General features: G+C 42.2%; 1 protein-coding gene across 3 annotated transcripts in view; it reads right to left on the bottom strand.

Moving 5' to 3' along the window:
- The window catches only part of Myrip (myosin VIIA and Rab interacting protein), a 324,013-nt gene that overhangs the window by 74,346 nt on the left and 233,693 nt on the right, over nt 1-15,974 (bottom strand). For all 3 annotated transcript variants that reach the window (XM_074060447.1, XM_074060449.1, XM_074060448.1), the window contains exons 4-5: nt 11,087-11,223; nt 5,185-5,265 (exon numbers count right to left, since the gene is read on the bottom strand). In XM_074060447.1, coding sequence (XP_073916548.1) covers nt 5,185-5,265; nt 11,087-11,223 — 218 coding nt within the window. The remainder of the gene's footprint in view (nt 1-5,184; nt 5,266-11,086; nt 11,224-15,974) is intronic.

Raw genomic sequence — 15,974 nt, 5'->3', positions numbered from 1 at the left:
AACAGAACACAGGACTTTCTAAAAGGGAGCAAGTTAATGACTTCCACATTAAACTCTTCTTCTTAAAGACTTTGGGGCTCCAGTACAAGCTCCAAACTGCTTACAGTGACACTGAGTCCCTTGTCCTTTCCACTCACTCTCTACTGCCTCCCACTCATCACTTCCATTCCATGCCCCAGACCCCCAGGTTATCAGATTCTTTGAGTGCTGCTATTTATCTTTTCATGCTCCTCTGCCCTCCTGGCTCCTGTTCCATAACTGACACAGTTCTTGGCGACTGTAAGAAAACAATGGTTCTCCACCCACTTTTTCAAATAAAGCTTAAATTTTATTTTGTGCATACAGGTATCCTTGTGATGACAGGGAAAAAAGTTATTAAATGTCCTGAGGAACCATGACTCAATGCAATTACAAAACACATGGGAGAATTTTTTTTAAACCATAAACCAGTGTCAACAACAACACTGGCCACTTCAAAGAGCTAAACCAGATGCCAGACCTCACGCCAAGAGTTTTACATATGTGATCATCCTTAATCCTTACAGCAATCCAATGAGTAGGCACCATGTAGATACCATTTTACAGATGTTAAATTCAAAGCAGAGTCGTTAAATAACTTGCCTAAGGTTACACAGTGAGAGAGCTAAGGCTGGATTTCAGTGCTCTGTCTCCAAAGCCCTTGTATTTAAACACAAAAGTGAAATGAATATAAGCTAATATTATTTTAAAAGATAGTAAGGGGCTGGAGGTGTGGCTCAAGCAGTACAGCACCTGTCTAGCAAGTACAAAGTCCTGAGTGCAAACCAGTACCAGCAAAAGATATAGAGAAATAGTATTTTTAGTGAACACATTTTTTGTATATAGCAACAAATGGAAGAAAGTACACCCAAGTCAAAGAACTTATCCAGACGACAAAACTCCTTTTGGAGCCAAGTGCTTGGAAGAGTTCTTCCACCTGTGAGGTACTAGAGATTGGCTTCTTAGTTGGGGAATTTCTATTGTCTTTCCCTTAGTTTGCCCCAGGAATTCAAGTTACATAGGCACAGGAGTGAGGGTCTGAAAAGGCTGGGTACCTATGTCTCTTTCCCAATTTCAACCTCCTATTTCTATTTAGAATCTTCTAGTCATGTGTAAGCTGCTGAAAATTCTTTGTGGAATGAGACAGGGTGTAAATATATAGATTCATTAACTAATCACTCAATTAAAAAATTCAAGCTTCTATACTCCTAAAGGCACAAATGTGGTCAGAAAGTGCCATTTTACAAAAACAGTAAAATCTCTAAAACCAACCCAGCTAAGATCCAAGTGATCTAGCTAGCTGATGGGTATGTTGTAGGTCAACCATGACAGTCGTGATAGCACCACTTCAGGGCGACCTACACTGGGGCTCTGTATGTGAGGTATGGCTGACTGCACCCACAGTTTTCCCAATGTTTCAATCAGCAGACCTATAAACTAAATTGTCATCACACAGTGCTCCCTGGAGACAGACACCATATCACTCATCTCTCTTCTGTACATGTCAATTCATTTTTATCATAAGCTTTTATTCAGTGTACAAAATAATGGGTTTCATCATGACCATTTATTTATTTGAGGTACTGGGGTTTGGACCTAGGGCTTCATGCCTGCTAGGCAGGTGCTTGCTCTGGTTATTTTGGAGTTAAGGCCTCACTTTTTGCCCAGGCTGGCCTGGATTGTGACCCTCCTTATTTATGCTTCCTGCAAACCCTGGGATGATAGGCATGCAGCTTTTATCCCTGTTGAGACGAGATCTTGCAAACTTCTTTTTCTGGGCTGCCCTCAGACTGTGATACTCCTGAATGATCTCAGCCTCCTGAGTAGTCAGGGTTATAGGCCCGAGCCACTGGCCCTTGGCTTCGTTGTAATCTTTTCATGCATTCATCTATAGTAGACCCTTGGTATCTGGTTCCAAGGAGACCTCTGTGGAGGAAAATCTGTGAATGCTCAGGATGGATATGTAACACAAGCACAAAAGCTGCTTTCGCTGAGGAACACTGACTCCTTACTTGGGTCCAAGAATTAACTAAACACAGGAAACAGAGTGTTGTAATTCCTCTTTTCTATAGAAATGGAAGGAAGAAATTGACAGTGGGGAAATTGTAACCAGGACTACAAAAAGGAAAAAACACTTTTGGTTGTAGCCAGCTTGCTGCTGGCCAGTTTACTCTGCTTATTAATTAAACTGACATTCTTTCCCTCTTTATTAAGAGGAGAGTCCAAGGTTAACTCCCTTTACCAATTAAACCAGGGAATATTCTACCCCTTGTCTCTTCTCTGACCACCAGAGAAATAAATCTGTCAGCCAGGACATACAGCTTTGGAGATGTGGTGCCAGCAGCCACTGTGGATGTGTTTTCTCACAGAGTCAAGTTGAGCTCCTGAACTCCCCTTTAAAAGGCAGACATTTTTTCTCAGAAGAGGGACGATAATAGTGCTTTGAGGGGTTGACTTTCCCTGACTTCTTCTTCCTCTGATGAATAACAAACCTTATTTCTTTTTCCTCAAAAACCCTGCTCTCATTATTTGTAAATTGTAAATTGGCCTTGAGGCCAGGCTTTCCGGTAACACAGTTCAGTACTATAGTGAGGATGCCTGATTTAGTTTCCCCATCACACCGCCACACTTCCACTAAAGACACGCCACCTTTCAACAGATCTAAAATGTTCACTTTATCTCTTCAATTAAGCACACTCACTTTTACCCTGCTTTTGGGGTACCATTTTTTTTGGGAGGTGGATGTTCACAAAATGAAGCACCAGGAGATCACACCATGACTCAAACACACTGACCATAACGTGGAACTGACCGAGAGCTTCTCTGCAGCAACTGAACTGTGTAATGAGTGCAGGAATTAAAAATTTTTGTTTCTGAAATTTCTTTAGAATTTAAGAATTTCCAATTACTTTTTTGACCACCCTTGATCAAAGCTGTGTGTAACAAGTCCATGAATATGGTGTGCTGACTGTAACATACTTTGGTCACATTCACCCACCAAGGCATTTTCACCAAATGTTTACAGAGTAGCTCCCCTGTGCTGGGCTCTGGGGTGGGGTTCCCCCAACAATGCCATATGCTTGTGTGTTTTCCAAGCTATTAGGTGATCAGGCAGTTACCAAGTGATGGGGACAGTTACCAAGTCCCACAGATCCCGGAAAGTAAGCACCTGGAACCCAAAATGCTTTAGACACCATGTTTATGATTCTTGCAGGAGTGATGTGGAAAGCAAAGTGAAGGTTCAGGTTGGTGTTTCAGAGGGAAAAACTGGTAGGATGTGGGGTAAGGGTAAGAAGGCAGAGTAGCCAAAGTTTAGAAGCCCAGCTAAAGGCTGGGGTTGTTAAATTTTATGTGACAACTTGGTTAGGCCACAGTACCCATTTATTTAATCAAGCACTGATCTTCTGTTGCTGTGATGGTATTTCGTAGGTGTGGTTAACATCTTTAATCAGCCGACTTTCTGTAAAGGAGGTTATCCTTAGTGATGTGGGTGGACCTCATCTAATCAACTGAAAGGTCTTAAGGGCAATAACTGAAGTTTCCCAGAGAAGAGATCCTGTGACTGCAGCATCTGCTCCTGCCTGAGTTTTCAGCCTGCTGCCCCACTGATCAGAGATTTCGGATTTCAGGCTTGTCAGGCCCCCACAATTACATGATCCACTTCCTCAGAAAGAGTCTCTCAGGGAGTATGTGTGGGTATGTGTGCAGATTTTATGTCTCCTACTGGTTCTGCTTCTCTGGAGAACCCTGACTGATACATTGACCACTGAAATTAGTGTTAGTGCTGAGGATTTGGGGCAGTGAAGAGCTGAGGGTCAGAATGAAAGAAAAGGGTAAGACTGGAAACAGCTGGCAGACCCTTGGGTGGCTGGGTGAAATGAAGAGAGGAAATGAGGACACAAGATAACACTTGCTGGTGGACGTGACTGAGGATCTTGACGAGGACACATTGAAATTAAGAACCCCATAAGGCTGACAGTCCTAACGGCCAAACAATAGAAACCTGAGTCTAGAACTCTGAGCCTTGGAGGCTCAGCAGCACAATTGGTACACTGAGGCCACATGATGGTGGGTGGTAAGCGATGGGAAAGTTGATGGCAGTGAGATGATAGGGGCAGGACTGTCACGAGAAGGTTCTCATGAGGAACAGAACCAATAGGCTATAGATAGAATATCTGTCTGTTTATCTATCTATCTATCTATATCTGTTATGGGAACTGGCTCACACAATTATAGAGACAAAGAAGTTCCATGAGATGCTGTATGACAGGAAAACAGATAGTATAATTTAGTCCAAGTCCAAAGGCCTGAGAAATGAAGGAGTCACTGGTTTCAGTCCCAGAGTCTGAGGCCCAAGGACTAGGCAGGAGTCCAAGGATGTCCAAGGGCAGGAGGAGATGGATGTCTCCGCTCCAGAAGAAAGTGGGTGAATTCATCCTTTCTTCACCTTTTTGCTCTGTCAGGACTCTTATTTACTCAGTCTATGGATTCAAACCTCTTCTGAAAACACCCTCATAGACACACCCAGAAATAATGTCTTACCAGCTATCCACGACCCCCTTAGCCCTGTCAAAGAGATACATGAAATTAACCATCACAGTCTGTAAAGAGAGAACAGAGCTGGTGCAGGAGAGCCATGGGGCCACAGGAGGTACTGGCTGTCAATGGTCAGTACTTTAGAGAAGGAACTGGAGTGATGGCAAAAGTCCTGTTTGAAATTTAGAAGTCTGTTTTGCTTTTAATAACTGCTCCAAGGGGGTAATTAGATTTGTATAAATGTAATAAAAATAAAAATTAAATTAAAAAATAGAAAGTAAAGAATAAAATGTTCATCAGTAAATCATACATTCTTTATAGGAATATTTTAGTATGAGGTGCCCACGTCAGTGGATTGACGATTACACTCTAACTCCAGAACATTCACCAGTTGCTCATAAAGTGCTGAGTGTCTGGGAGGAGAAAGCAGCTCTCTAGGCTGTACTTGGTTTACACTTACCTGTTCTGATGATGGGTTTACCCAGTTGGCAATAATAAGACTTGCAGAGACTAACACATAGCAACACATGGTCACATGCAGGGTAGGGATGCAACTGGACCCTGTGACGGTATCTGTCAGTGTTTCTATTCCTCTATTCCCAGTCTCTGTAACCTCTTAAGCAGCCTTACCTTCTGACTGCCTGTAGAATGCTGAGTCACTGCCTGAAACACTTCCTTCATTCTCCAGGTTTGACTCAAAAAAGCCTCCACCTGGGAGGAGGGCAGAAAGGGAGAGAGAGAGAGAAAGAGAGTCTGGTAAGCATGGATGCTGTCAGTAACTGGCAGATCACCATCATCCACTATGAATAAGGCAGCCTGGCAAACAAGTTCAGGGAATCCCTGGGACCCACAGTGATGCTCCAGTCTTTGACCGATTGTTATTTCATCTCACTGTGATTTCTGGTGTAGCACTGCTGTCACCCCAACTTCCTCCCAAAATGTTCTCCTCTGGGTTCATTGCTAAGAGGGGCTTGTTTTAAGAGTCACCCTCTCTTGCTCGCTTGGCCTCTCACATGTGGTCTCCTGCCCTTACATTTTCTGCCATAGATGATACAGCAAGAAGGTCCTTGCCAGGTATCAGTGCCACGCTCTTGGACTTCCCAGGCTGCAGGACTGAGTCAAGTAGACGTCTACTGTTAATAAACTTCCCAGTCTTATGTATTCTGATACAGCAACACAGTCTGATATAGAACTCTTTTGAGGGCAAAGGCAGAACAACAGACAGAAGTCTGAGACATGTGGGCTCAGTTTTGGGACCTGAAAATTACTAGCTGTGTGGCCTTCAGTAGATGATATTTCACTTATCTTTAGCCAAAGCTGTGGCAACCATCCAAACACTTACTCTTAGCTAATGATTTAACTGACACCCCTCACTTCTGCTGAAGAGTCCATGTGAAGCAAATCCAGAAGGATAGGCAAGCCACACTATATGATCTTTTAAGGTCTTCTGCCGCTTTTCTCAATTGAGCCTACCACTCTGGCCTTAATTCCAGTCTAGGAAGAACATTTTAAGAAGGCCTGTCTTCAGGCCCTTTTAAAGTTAGGGTTTCTAAAGTCTGTGTTCACGCATTTGTTTTGTTTATCAATTGAGATTGTTGAAGGTGGGGATAATGGCTTTATGTGTGTTTAAATACTGTACCTCAGTGTCCAGGATAGCAACTAGATATCAAACAGCTCAAAAATTATTGAATTAGATGCTGGTTGCAAGAACCAAGAAAATAATTATGAGTGTACATGCCTTAGCTCCAAATGGGGCAAATGCCACGGATATCGAATCTAATAGGCTGTCACAGGGGCTCTCACAGGGGAACAGGAAGGTATCTGTTATAGGTATTTGTGATGAGTTTGGTGGGCTGCTATCTTTATGAATAAACCATTAATGTATGGCCTGTCATTGTAATTCAGCCTATGCCATTCGCTGTGTTTGTGTTTTTAGACCAGGCCTTCGAAAGGCCTGAAGTCTATTCTAGCTCTGTGACCCTAGGGAAGGGACTTTGTCCCCTGAGCCTCAGTTTCCTCATTTATAAAATAAAGCATTAGGATAAGTCATCTCCACAGCTCCCAGGCTACCCATCCACATCAGTATTCATTCATCCAGCAGACAGCTCACAAATATCTACATGGTGCCTGGTCTTGAGCTAGGTGGCCAGCAAAGGTAGCCACCTTCCCTCCCTAACAGATGTGAGAGAGCAGGGAGGAGAATGCACTAGGCAAACACTTACGTAAACAGGTGTAAAACTTAACATACACGTGTTAAGTGCTCAGCTGAAAAGACTGACCTGGGAGCAAGGAGCCAGCCAAAGAGGTGAGGAAGGAGGGAGAGCAGCCTGGGTGCAGCAAACAGCTGGCACAGTGACTGGCAGTGAGGCACAGGGACTAAATGAGAGGCAGCATGGCCAGGCAGAGAAAAGATAGGAGGCACAGGTGAGGAGAACCGGGACTCTGGCCGAACAGGTTGTGGTGGCCACACCAGTGACTTGGTCAAATTTGGGTCCCTGAAGTGCTCTGTGGCTGCTGTGTGGAGAACAGTTGGGGTGGGGAGTGGGATAAGGTAGATGTCCAGTGAGGAAAGGCAGGAAATGGGATCCCTGAATGCAGCCCACTTTCTGGAGTTAGCCTGTGGTGGGAAAGTGAGCAATGAAGTATTTAGGAAACAGGAGTGACTGGATGGGTTCATAAATTAATAGGAGCAACTCAGTCAAGAGAAAGGTTGAGCTGGACATGGTGGTACTTGGGGTGCTGAGGCAGGAGGATTGTGAGTTTGAGGTGGGCTTGGGCTACATAGTGAGACCCTGTCTCTAAAAGAAAGAGATGAAAGGAGGGATGGAGAAAGAGAAAGAGAGAGGGAGAGGGGAGGGACAGAAAGAGGGAGGGATGGTGGAGAGAGAGAGAGAGAGAGAGAGAGAGAGAGAGAGAGAGAGAGAGAGAGAGAGAGAGATATCTTAAAATAGAAGGAGGAGGAGAAAAGAAAGTTTGAATAAGCAAGGAGTGACCTTGAGGCTTCCTGGAAGGTGACAGGGATCGGAAGGGGAGGGTCAGGCAGTGGTCTCATGAGAGCTATGCACATGAGAAAGCCCCTGTCTGGTGTGCCTGTCTTTCACAGGGAGGAAGTGGTGGGGTCCTCTGCTAAGAGGATGGGGAGGCCAGTGGAGAGAGTGAGGAAAGAGGAGGGGTCTGGGGATGTCCCTGGGAGACCTCACTCATGCAACAAGAGCTGTGGGTCCATATGGCCTAAAAACTTCGAGCACAACTGCTCTCTTTCTATTTCCCTTTAAATGCATACATGGGAGTGTGGTATAATTTAGGGTGACAAGATTTTCCCCAAGGGCACCCTGAATTTTTCTGGAAAGCCCTGGCCCAGCAGCTCCTTGGCATCAAATCATCATTCCTTGTGAGTTGAGGGAACCTCTGATTTCATGTGGCTTAGCGTTTCCCAAAGATCCCATTCATCACTCACAGCCAAGATGAAAGATGCAAGAGACATTTTCAAGAATCATGTGAAAATAGACATAGAGTGATAATATGTAAAAGTAGGGTTTAGTTTTTCATTTATCCAATTCAAAATAAAAATCACATTTTTTTTATCCAGGTGCCTGAAAATTTAGTGCATTAATAATGGCTATTTTCACATTTGATGTAGAGGCTCTTTTTAGAATAACTGTTAGGTTATTCTATGTTAAGTCATGCTAGGTCTAGCAGGGAATACTCATTGCCATTGGACATTGTATTATTTATAAATGTGCTCATTTATTTATCAGAACTTCTCTACTGGAATGTTGGTTCCGAGATAGCACAATTGCCCATCTTGTCAACCCCAGCACTTAAACCAGGGAGGCACATAATAGGTGGTCAATAAACATTACTGAAGGAATGAATAGTCTCAGGTTTATTTGACAAAATGTTGGGTCTCCTTTTAGGTCTAACCAGTCACCTGATATGGGCTGGAGGAGTAAGGCTTGGGAGGGCTAAGGAGGGCCTGCTGGCAGGACAAGGTCTGAGTGTGATGGGTGGCCATAAGATTCCGGGGACCACAACAATTTCCAAAGGCCCGGGTGGTTTATGCAAATGACACAGTGGAGACATCACACAGGCAAACAGTTTTCCGCTGAGGGTCTTGAGCATAGCATGTACCTTGTGCATGTGAGTTTTGCATGTTATATTCTGATAATCAAAATTATGCAAATAAGCACCCTTAGGCGGAGTCGAAGATGGAGTTGTCTTATGCAGAACTCAGCTGAACCAATTACTGTGAAGTTACAGCTGAAGTTCTCAGTCTCAGGTATATCTTAAAATAAGCCAGGGAGCTTTAAAAGGTGTGTGTTAGGCGCCACCTCCAGAGATTTGGAAGTAATTGGGGTGGAAGGTTATCCCGGGCATTGGGGTGTTTCTTCAGGGCGCCCAGGTGTTCTGATGTGTGGTCGGGGCAGATGATGGCAACCCTGAAAGGGTGTTGGGTGATGGGTAAAAGTGAATGCTAATGACCCCCAGTCATGTCATGTAACCAGGAAGCCACTTAGGTTCTAGACTTCTCCATACTTGAGGTGCAACTAAAAGTTCTGATGTGACTTGAATGCATCTCTTTGTTGTAGGATTGTGGCTTTGGGGCTTGAGTGTCATTTTACAAATTGTCTACTGTCTGCTCTCCATTTTTATAAAAAAATTTTTGGTTTAAATAAGGATATCAATTATTTAAAAACAACCAATTCTAATATTTCTGTGAAGTATCTCAGTATGCAAATGTGCTTTTAAGATTGAATTGGTACTTTACTGAAGACACAGTGTGCCAGGCATTGAGCCACACTTTGGGAACACCAACATGCAGGGGCCACTGCCTGTGTATCACAGTCTGCAGGGAGGCAGGGGTGCAAGCCATCACTGAATGCACTGTGGTCAGCATAGTGACTGAGCTCAGATCAAAGGAGGAGGGAGCATCGTGGACCCAGCACCCAAATCTGCTTCAGTGGTGGCAGATGCTTATTCCCAGCAAATGGATGTCTTTTCCAAAGCCCTGCATTAGCCTAAGGGGTTCATGTCTGGCCCTCTACCTGTAGGTCTTCAGAGAGAAAGGGAAAGAAATCACAACTGTGCTCTCTTCTGTAGGATTCTCTACACATGTTTGCTTTTTTCCTCAGTTGCATTAAGAGATAGAAAACACTTTAGCAGGCTGGGCATGGTGGTACATGCCTGTAATCACAGTTAAGTGAGAAGCACAGATAGGAGGATTGTGGTCAGAGGCTGGCCCCAAGCAAAAAGTGAAACTTTATCAAAAGATAAAGCAGAAAAAGGGCTAGGGGTGTGGTTCAAGTGCAAGGTGTGAGTTCAAACACCAGTACTGCCAAAACACACACACACACTTATGAATTTGAGTTTGATGACATGCGAAGGGGTATCTAAAACAGACCTGAGGATGCAAAAGAGGAAAGAAAGGATGGGATACAAATGAGTGAGTTAATTCTATTCTGGAACCTTCGTGAGATACCTCTTTAGATCAAAAAAACTACTGTTAACAGCATTACTTTTAAGCTATATTATTTTTTGCCTCAATTTTTAGAGGAAAACTTTTAGAAAAATCAAAAAGCTAAGAATAATTATGTTGGCATTGCTCTCCCAGATACAGGCCTCCTGAGTAGTTTGAAAGACAGTGATGCTAACTGTGACAACAAAGGGTCCTAACGACTCTTCACATTTAATACTTCCACCCTGTTTCCCATTATCTAAGTGGCTGGCACATTTTTAGATAAGATACAACCAAAGACTTTATTGAGAATACAACAATGTGAAATAACAATGGTGAAAAGGCTCCAGATGAGATAGATTCTTTTCTTTCCCCTTTCTCATGGGCAAAAAGCATTTACCTGTGTCAGCAGAGTGAAAAAAAAAAAAACAAAACCTGCCTGTAGACAGAAAAAAAAAAAACCAAGCCTTTTCAGGAGGACATGCTATTCTTATCCTGACAACTGTTGGCTGTTCTGACAGAACTAAAGGATATGATTTCTCCTTCTAATTAGCTTGGTTGTCCTAACTGTATGAAAGCAACATGGGCAGGACTTGTCCTCCAGGCTTCCTAAGAGGATGGTGACAGTTTTGCAAGTTTCCTGTCTGATTCTGGGTCTGGAAGGAGCAGGACTTTAGAGTAAGAAAAAAAGGGAGTAGGGGTACAGCCTCAGACCACAGATCCAGTCTCTCATAACCAAGTGAAAATGGCTTCCTGATGTCTTGGTCAGCAGGGGATAAGAATCAAATCCTTTATTTTTAGGGATCCAGAACTTAAATATCCACAATCTAGAGAAATATTTTGGTCTTTCCAGCTCCTACCATGTCAACTCTAGCCCAGTAGGGAGGCTGGAACCCCAAGAGTCAAACTTAACAGTCTTTGGTATCTGTCCTTCTATTCTGCTCCTCACCAGCACTGGATAGTTAAGCAAACTTCCCTGCCCCAGGTGGGTGTGCTCCAGAGAGCAGACCTCCAAGCCAGGCCTCATCTGTCCGTCCAGCCCACCAAAGGCTCCCATAGCAACAGGCAACATGGTACCTAGGAGGTCGAAGCCCATGCCGCTCTCCAGACGGTGCTTTCTGTACAGGTTTTTCAGGACCTTGGCACTGCCAAAGCGCTTGAAACGACTCTTCACATTGTTGTAGAACCACTCCAGAGACTGGGTCCGCAGAAGCCTGAGGACACAGACAATCGATGATGGAAATTAGAATTGTTAAATGGTGAACTGCAAAACTCTGACAATGCTTTGCAGGTCTTTCCAGTATGACGTGAGCTCAGCCCCTTGAGTCTGGGCTGGCCTTGTGGCCATCACAGAGAGTGGGAGACCTGAGGTGAGCCCTGCTGTTTCCTCTTTTGCTGCTCTTGGGAACTCTGCAACTCACTGCACTGTGAATAAGCCCAGGCTGGCCTACTGTGGGATGAGAGACATTTGGCTCAGTCATCCCTCTTGTCCCAGCCAACCCCAGATGGGTGAGTAGGGCCTTCAACTAACAGTTAACCAGAGATGAACAAGTGAGATCTCAAGAGTCCACCAAAAGACCAAAGACCACCTGACACCAAGTAAATCCATCCAAACGGCAAGCTAAAAAATGCTTTCTATTTGAAATCACTAAGTTTTGGAGTGGTTTATTATGCAGAAAAGCTAGCAGACACATCTGTTTAATAGCAGGCTTTATATTGGACACTCTCCCTGCTTTAACAGCTGCATTAATTACTGCATTTTAAATCCAGCTTGGGAAAACAGAAAGAACAAATGAGACAGCAGAATTCTTCAGCCTCTTCCTTGATCAGTCTGAAGCATGATAGGGGAGCTGTTTTTGGGTTTGCACTATTAATGATTGGTACAAAACATGGACAAGATTCTTTTCTTTTATGTCTGATGTTTCTAAAGCCCTGCCATTTTAAAAATAGCTTTTGCTATTTTTCTTATTATGAATAAAATTATACTGATACTGGAAAATTCAGAGAAACCACAATGAATATGAAGATTTCCAATTCAATGGAGGAACCCGCACATACTTAGCTGTTCTTGTTCTGACCCCAGAAAAATATGAGAAGACACTGCAGGTGAAAGAAATAAAAAAAAAAAATGAAGAAATGGGGGTGAGAACAGAATTGGGAAGGTTTTAACAAATTTCTGGAAAACTGAAAATGAATGACAGCATAAAGGTAAACAGAAAAGGCTGTCTTTTAAAATAGAATGAAGAATCTTCTTTGACTGGAAGGTCCAATTTTAAGTTGGTTGCTTTGGATAGCAGGCTTTGATGATACAGAATTGAGAAAGGTAATTTAATCATTGATAGAGAGCAGGGGAGGCCTCTTGGCCCATCTATCCCTGTTCTCAAACAAATGGGCAACTGGTTCAAGGATGATTTGTCTTAGACTGAAAATAGAAGTTTTCTATTGCAACTAAACAGTCTACTGGAGAAGGGTTAGGACTTCAATATGGAGGTTAACCATACAGTGAGTACTTCTTGTTTGGCACTGGGGGAACACCATATGCCTGCCCACCAGATCCTATCCACCTACCCAAAGCAACGCCTGCTGGCTGCCTGCCTAGCTCAGAAACTTAAGAGCTCTCATTACCCCAAATCCCTTTCAAAAAAGAAGCCAACAGGGAATATGACTCAACAGCACAGAGGTGTGTGCTGACCACCATTATTAATCAACTAAATCCTTCATTAAAAAAAAGAACAGACTACAGGGATCAGCAGATGTTCAGAACAACCCAACAGGCCCAAGACAGACTAGCAATAATAGGGGGAGGGGACATGGGGAAGAGTGATAGAGGGTTTGGGTTTGATGGGGGGTACGCTGTATGTGTTCATGAGAACATCACAATGAAACCCCTTTGTGTAATAAATACATGCTAATAAAAATGACAAAAAATAAACTAACAACAATAGAGAGGGCAAATAAAGACAGTTCAGCATGCTGAAAATAACTTATATTCTAATCAATATCAATTCTAATTCTAAAATTGTAATTAATATCAATAGCAATTTGAAAAAATACTGCATCCATATAATGGGATAGAGTGACATGAAATACAAGTAATTAGAGGGCAAGCAACAATTTTCTGGAAATAGAAAAACAATTTTGGTAAATAAATTGATAGAAGATTTAAAAGTTAAAATTAGTATAAAATTTCTAGAATACAGAACAAGAAACCTAAAAAAGGGGAAGGGGACATATGACAGAAAAAATACATGGGAAGATCAGTTTAAATGATTGAGCATTTAATAAGATTCTGAAGAGGGAAAAAGAGAAAATGGAGGCAAAGAGAGGAAAAAAGTCAAAAACACAACACAAGAAAACTCCCCCAGTAAGAAAGGCACAAGTCTAGGCAGAGATCAAGAGGATTGCGGTTTGAAGTCGGGTCAGGCAAATAGTTTATGAGACGCTATTTCAGAAAAATCCAACAAAACAAAGGATTGGCAAAGTGGCTCAAGGTGTAGGTCCTGAGTTCAAATCCCAGTACTGTAAAAAAAAAAGGCAAAAGTCTTTAGGTTCAAAGGGTTAACCAACTGCCAAGAAGACTAAAAGAAACCCAAAATTAAGCAGACATACCTACCAAGATGTAGCTTCATAAAAATTCAGATCCTCAAAGACAAGGAATCAATAGGGACTTCCAGACAGAAAACAAGAGTACTTTTGCAAGGAAATGATAATAATAACAATAAAAATTTAATCAGTATCACTGAATTCTAGTAGACTCTGGGGCATGGATGGGTTTTCTAAGGCCAGAGAAGAAATGATAAGAACTTAGAATTTGATGCTCTGCTAAACCATCACTACATGAGAGCAAAATAAAGACATTTTTAGACATCTACTATTTCAGAATTTCCTATTCTGAATAAAAGCATATACTCTAGAAGAACCAAAAGTAATCCAGGAAAGAGAAAGTCTAGGACTCTGTAACAAGGAGAATTTTCCCTGGCATACGATCTGAAGATTACAGCTTTTGAGCAGACCTGGAAGCCAGTAAGTATATAACCAAGAAACTACAGGGATGAGAGGAAATGATGAGGGAGGAGTCATATTTTTCTTTTGTCAACAAGGACAAGAACAGACAACTAAAATCCCCAGGAACACAAAAACTCAACTCAAAAAAGAAACTCAAGAAAAATCGCCTGAAGTTCTACTATCCGAACTTGACATTCAAAGAAGGCTCCTCAAGACTTCTCTGAACAGTGGCTCTTAGCCTATATAGAAGTTGGGAGGGGTCCAGAAACTCACGCTAATGTGTTTGTGTGTGTGTGCTTCTAAAGAGGCCCCTTTCTGCTGGGCTGGCTTCATGGCAGAATAAAAGAGAACTTCTGGGCTGACTTTGCCATCACTTGGGAGACAGCCATGGTTTTCTGAACAAAAGCAGCTCTGACAGTGGAAGGGGATAGGGTCCTGTTGATATATTCTGAACATGTGCCGGAAGTCAATTTCTAGACTTTCCCCTTATATGAGCCAAAAAATGCCCCTTTTTTGTGTAAGCCTTTTTGAGCTGGGTTTTTAGTATTAGGAGCCAAGAGTCCTAACACTGAGTTCTAAGTTCTAGATAGTCCTAAAAGACCACAAGTGCACCATAGGACCAGCTCACATTCTCTCACCCAAACTCTATGGCATTCAGAGACATCTTGGTGAACTCTGAAACCCAATGCCTCAAGCTTGCTCAAGTCTTTTAAATGGAATCAGGTACTGCCCCAGGCTTTAGGGAAGCAGAAGACAACACTGAATCTCCAGGAATGATTAGTCAATCACAGCTCAATTTGGAGAACAGAAAACTCTTCCCCAAGAAGAAATGTGTTAAAAAAGACAGGAAACCAGAAGGGGGACTATTGGGATAGTGGGTGGGGATCAGCATAAAAGAGGGAAATGGACTGAGTATAAATAAGCCACAAAGAAGAAAAAAGAAAGAACATTATCTTCACTTTTCATAGATAGGATGCATAGAGCTTTTTGTTTTTGTTTTACATGTTTTAAAAAATATTTTTGTTTATCAGCATACAGTAATTATATGGGGGGGATACATTGTGACATTTACACATGTGCTTATAATATCTTAATTAGATTCATCTTCTCCATCATTCTCCCTCATCCCCCTCCTCCTTTCTTAGAACAATTTTAACAAGTTTCATTACTCTATTTTAATACATGCATCCAAAGTACAATCACCATATTTTCCCTATTTTACCTTTTCTGTTTACCTTCCCACTGGTACCCAACCCTACACAGGACCTGCTTGACTTTCCTGTCCTTCATTTTTTTAAGTGTATATTGATTGTTCAAGGGGGGTTTCACTTTGGTATTTCACATATGTATATGTATTGTTCTTTAATCAGATTAACCACCTATATTACTTACTCTTTATCATCCTTCTTTATTCTATTATTCAACAGCTTTCAGAGCATTTCGTTATACTATCTTCATGCACAGATGCAATGTATTTCAGTATTATTCACTCTCTATCACTCGCTTTACCTCTCCTGCCTCCCCATAGTCCTCTCAGACAGACTAATTCATGAAATCATGTTCTCTCTGGCTGTATGCCTCTCTCTATATGTATATGTGTATGTATATAAGGTCATATATATATTTATGTATACATTCATATTATAGGTCTAGCTTCCACATATAAGGAAAACCGTGACCTTTTGAGCCTGGCTTACTTCACTTAACATGATATCTCTAGTTCCATCCATTTACTTGCAAACAACATAATTTCACTCTTCTTTATGGCCAAATGATACTCCATTGTGTACATATATCGCATTTTTTAATCCATTCACTAGTTATACGGCATTTGGACTGTTTCTAAAGCTTGACTATTGTGACTAGTGTTGCAATAAACGTGGGTGTACAAGTGGCTCTATCCTATTCTGGAGCACATTCCTTCAGGTATAAGCCCAGGAGTGGTATCACTGGATCATAT

The sequence above is a fragment of the Castor canadensis genome, chromosome 17 (genome assembly GCF_047511655.1).
Source record: "Castor canadensis chromosome 17, mCasCan1.hap1v2, whole genome shotgun sequence".
NCBI lineage: Eukaryota > Metazoa > Chordata > Mammalia > Rodentia > Castoridae > Castor > Castor canadensis.
This window is presented reverse-complemented; position numbering and strand designations above follow the sequence as displayed.